The sequence below is a fragment of the Anarrhichthys ocellatus genome, unplaced genomic scaffold (genome assembly GCF_004355925.1).
Source record: "Anarrhichthys ocellatus isolate YVR2014 unplaced genomic scaffold, GSC_Weel_1.0 scaffold202, whole genome shotgun sequence".
NCBI lineage: Eukaryota > Metazoa > Chordata > Actinopteri > Perciformes > Anarhichadidae > Anarrhichthys > Anarrhichthys ocellatus.
Genome location: NW_022280232.1, coordinates 186942 through 191743, shown reverse-complemented (window position 1 = coordinate 191743; position 4802 = coordinate 186942). Strand labels below are relative to the sequence as shown.

The window sequence follows — 4802 nt, the reverse complement described above, 5'->3', positions numbered from 1 at the left end:
AGTTTAAAGTGATTAACTAAACTAGTCTCCTGTCTACAGGTTTATAGTTTAAAGTGATTAACTAAACTAGTCTCCTGTCTACATGTTTATAGTTTAAAGTGATTAACTAAACTAGTCTCCTGTCTACAGGTTTATAGTTTAAAGTGATTCCCTAAACTAGTCTCCTGTCTACAGGTTGATAGTTTAAAGTGATTAACTGAACTAGTCTCCTGTTTACATGTTTACAGTTTAAGTTAAAGTGATTAACTAAACTAGTCTCCTGTCTACATGTTTATAGTGATTAACTAAACTAGTCTCCTGTCTACAGGTTTATAGTTTAAAGTGATTAACTGAACTAGTCTCCTGTTTACATGTTTACAATTTAAGTTAAAGTGATTAACTAAACTAGTCTCCTGTCTACAGGTTTATAGTTTAAAGTGATTAACTAAACGAGTCTCCTGTTTACATGTTTACAGTTTAAGTTAAAGTGATTAACCAAACTAGTCTCCTGTCTACATGTTTATAGTGATTAACTAAACTAGTCTCCTGTCTACATGTTTATAGTTTAAAGTGATTAACTAAACTAGTCTCCTGTCTACATGTTTACAGTTTAAAGTGATTAACTAAACTAGTCTCCTGTCTACAGGTTTATAGTTTAAAGTGATTAACTAAACTAGTCTCCTGTTTACATGTTCACAGTTTAAGTTAAAGTGATTAACTAAACTAGTCTCCTGTCTATAGGTTCATAGTTTAAAGTGATTAACTAAACTAGTCGCCTGTCTACATGTTTATAGTTTAAAGTGACTAACTAAACTACTATTATTATTCCAGTGTCAAATGATGTATTTTACTGATAATTATTAGATGTATTTCCTGAGTCTTCTGCTGGACTAATTAAGGATTATCTTATCTTATCTGCTCATTCATTTATTCAGCATGAGTACTTTTACTTTTAGTATATTTTGATGCTAACACCTGTACTTTAAGGTAACTTCAAGTAAAATCTTAAATACAGACATTTACTGTAACAGAGTATTTACTTAATAAAAGTTATGAGCACTTCTTCCTCTAATGAAAACATCCACAGACCGCTAACTCAGAATATGACGCCTGAGTTTTATTTATATAATAACAGTAATAATAGTGCAATAAATACTTGTATTATTATTATTCCAGTGTCAAATAATAATATATATTCTAGTGCAATAAATACTTTCATTATTAGTATTACAGTGTTAAATGATGTATTTTACTGAGTCTTATCATTCAGTTGTATTCTGTTGTTTAAAAACATTGTTTTCTATCTCCCTCTATTTATAGCACACTTGGAGCTGGTCGGAGCTTCTTATACCCCCTCCTCCCTCCTCCTCCTCTTTGTGTCTTCTCTGGGATCAACCTGTTGTTCAACTGGTCCAGGATCAGTTCAGCTTGTGCAGAGTCAGGAGCGCGCTTTGCTGAACTGGTCCAGGATCAGTCCTGAGTCTCTCCGGGTGCTCTGGTTGTTCCTCCGATCTCGGAGTTTTTTCCTCGGTCTCAGAAGCTCCGACCAGCTCCAAGTGTTCTCACGTCTCCACAAACAACCGGTCTGGATCATCACACATCACTAAAACACGATGGACCGTTAGTGTAACCTGCTGGTTTAACCGTTAAATCTCAACGGGCCTGTTGATCTTTTCCCGCTGGAGTAACTCAAGAAACTCAACGGTGAACTTTTCACCGTGTTAACGGACTCTTATTTCCTCACGTCAGCGCGTCAGAGTGTTTTTATAATTAGTATAGTTGTTCCTGTGGTACCCCTTCTCTGTAATGGACTCTGTTCGTGGAGGAGGACTCGAGGACTAACGTTAAGGACTCGAGGAGGACTAAATAAAGACTTCACACCTCAGGAATTCGTCCAGAAACAGACGCGTCAGTGAACGCAGCACGTAGCTAGTTAGCTTAGTTTAATAAACTGTTTTTTAACCCAATAAAAGACGGAATAATCCCGTAGATTAACGTGAACGGTGCATGTGATGCGTGAAGCTCTCACACAACGTTAGCTGGATCTTTATTAACGGTTTCACGCTCCGCTCGGTTGTGTTTATATACAAACTGTAAGTTAGCATCAACTCATGTTAGCTCGTGTTAGCTCATGTTAGCTCATGCTAGCTGTAGGCTAACCTCCAGACATGCCGCTACACGGAGACGACCTGGGAGCTAACGATGAACTGATCAACTTTAAAGATGAAGGGGAACAAGAGGAGAAGAGGAACGTGTCCTCTGGTCGAGACCTGGACGATGTGAAGAACTCTCTTGTCAACGAGTCCGAGTCAGACTCAGAGGAGGAGGTAAGAGACCTGGGACCAGTTGAGAGACCTGGGACCAGTTGAGAGACCTGGGACCAGTTGAGAGACCTGGGACCAGTTAAGAGACCTTGAACCAGTTAAGAGACCTGGAACCAGTTAAGAGACCTGGGACTAGTTAGTGGAGCTGGTTTATGTAGACACGATACTGGTTCACCATCAGTGTGTGCGTGTTGTTGTTATTGTGGTTGTTGGTGTGTTATTGTTGTGTTATTATTGTTGTTGTGTTATTGTTGTGTTATTATTGTTGTTGTGTTATTGTTGTTGTGTGTACAGACAGACAGACGATCCAGGATCAACACAGATCTGGAGAACAGGATCAGACACAATCATCTGTTTCAAGAAGGTAAAGAACACATTAATATCTTGGTTACATTTAAAATACAAATGAATAAACATAAACAGTGTGAGCTCAGCCCAGGAGGGTGCTGGGACTCTCTAAAGAGGCAGAGCCTAATGAGCCGCTAAGACTAGTTAGCATGTAGCACACAACCTGTTAAACTAACCTGATGAGAGAAGTGATCTTTCATCTTGTTCCTCAGCCCTGAGGAGGCAGCAGGATGGAGGTCTCTTCCAGCCCCCCCCCTATGTGGGGTACCCCTTCTTCATGATCTCAGACCTGAACCTTTGTAGTCCATACCTCAACAACGGGGCGCTGCCACCAAGCGCCAGGACGGTACGTTCAACCTGACATTTAAACATCTTCTGTAGTGACCCGATGGGTCTCGTAAAGGTGATGTCATCATGACCAGGTGGTCTGATGAAGACCTGGTCCTTTGTTGTGAGACCTGGTCCTTTGTTGTGAGACCTGCTGGACCTGAAACCAGGATTCACTTCATGAAAGTCCATCATGTTGATGTACTGAAGATGTTTCTTTAACCTCTTCAGGGTCATGAATGTGATGTTTGTATCGTCTAGTTTAGCTTTAGAAGCTGAAGAAGTTCATGATGTCATTTAAATTAACTTGTTCACAGGTTGTGTTTCTTCACATTGGGACTGTGTGTTATGATAAGATGTGTGATGGTATGAGGTGAGACAGGCCTGAACACAGTCTACTGGTGAAGTAGGAATGATCTCTCATCATGGCCGCTGCTTTACCTGCGTTAGGTGCGTTAGGTGCGTCTGGTGCTTTAGCTGCGTTAGGTGCTTTAGCTGCGTTAGGTGCGTCTGGTGCTTTAGCTGCGTTAGGTGCTTTAGGTGCGTCTGGTGCTTTAGCTGCGTTAGGTGCTTTAGCTGCGTCAGGTGCGTCAGGTGCGTTAGCTGCGTTAGGTGCTTTAGGTGCGTCTGGTGCTTTACCTGCGTTAGGTGCGTTAGGTGCGTCTGGTGCTTTAGCTGCGTTAGGTGCGTTAGGTGCGTCTGGTGCTTTAGCTGCGTTAGGTGCGTCTGGTGCTTTAGCTGCGTTAGGTGCTTTAGGTGCGTTAGCTGCAGGATTGACGGGTGTTTCCATATTTCCTGCTCCCTGAAGCTGAATGCATCAGAGAGTCGACTGGTTTCATACAGAAACACTTATGTACTAATCTTTGGCACAATGTTATTACCAGTGGTGTATAGTAACGAAGTAGAAATACTTCGTTACTGTACTTAAGTCGTTTTTTTTTTTGGATATCTGTACTTTACTTTACTATTTATATTTCTGTTGACTTTTACTTTTACTTCACTACATTTTGCAAAGAAAACTGATACTTTTACTCCGATACATTTCCCCTGAAACCTTCGTTACTCGCTACAAAATCAAATCTATCTTTAGAAAATGAATCATGAGACCAGCGTCGGGGACTGTGGTGGAACAGAGACTGCAAGCAAGCAGGTTTGGTGAATCAGTGGTCCTAGCTTGCAAGTTAAATCATTGGTTAATCACGTTAATGCGCAATTGCAAACAAGTGCTCTCAAAGCCGCGTGTTTAGATCCCCAGTGATGCCCAGGATGCTATATGCTATAGCTAGCGAGACTACATGAGCAGAATTCCACTCTACGATGACTGATTTCATGACAGAAGCAGAAATGGAAGCACCTGCTACTCCCGCAACGATCTACGGTGGTGACGAAGACCAACACCCGAGGATCGCTAGCGAGTTAGTGAGCTGAGGAAGTGTTGACAGTTGTGAGATTGTGTTGATTTGAGTCATCTTAGCTATAATCATTGCAGCACTAGTTGGCTAATGTTAGCTAACTTAACGTTAGCTAGCCACCACACCATAGGATTGACAGGAGCCGCGAGAGCGCAGCGTTAGGGTTAGCATTAGGGAAATCCTTCCCAGCTGTGCGCAAGCTGTCTGTGAAGCTGAACACACCTCTACCTGCCTCAGCGGCCTGTGAAAGGCTATTTAGCATCGCAGGACTAGTCTTCAGCCCAAGAAGACTTCTTTTGAAGATGAACAGGACATTTTTCAGGTTCAAGTAATGACTGGGTTGTTACTTTCGGTGCTGCTTTAGTATCGATCATGTTTTGATATTTGAGTCATTTTGTGGATGATCAGATGG

At 41.5% G+C, this 4802-nt stretch overlaps 1 protein-coding gene across 1 annotated transcript; it reads left to right on the top strand.

Moving 5' to 3' along the window:
• Positions 1-1404: 1404 nt before the first annotated feature.
• LOC116400767 (transcription factor 7-like 1-A) lies at positions 1405-3923 on the top strand. The gene is made up of 3 exons (XM_031878783.1): positions 1405-2306; positions 2598-2667; positions 2864-3923. The coding sequence occupies exons 1-3, from the start codon at positions 2148-2150 to the stop codon at positions 3010-3012; spliced, it is 378 nt and encodes a 125-aa protein (XP_031734643.1). The 5' UTR covers positions 1405-2147; the 3' UTR covers positions 3013-3923.
• The last annotated feature ends 879 nt before the right edge of the window (positions 3924-4802 follow it).

Excerpts from the sequence above, each read along its gene's own strand:
- LOC116400767 (XM_031878783.1), top strand. The coding sequence starts at position 2,148 with ATGCCGCTACACGGAGACGACCTGGGAGCTAACGATGAACTGATCAAC. Across the intron at positions 2,307-2,597 it reads AGTCAGACTCAGAGGAGGAG|ACAGACAGACGATCCAGGAT; the intron begins GTAAGAGACCTG and ends TTGTGTGTACAG. Across the intron at positions 2,668-2,863 it reads CAATCATCTGTTTCAAGAAG|CCCTGAGGAGGCAGCAGGAT; the intron begins GTAAAGAACACA and ends CTTGTTCCTCAG.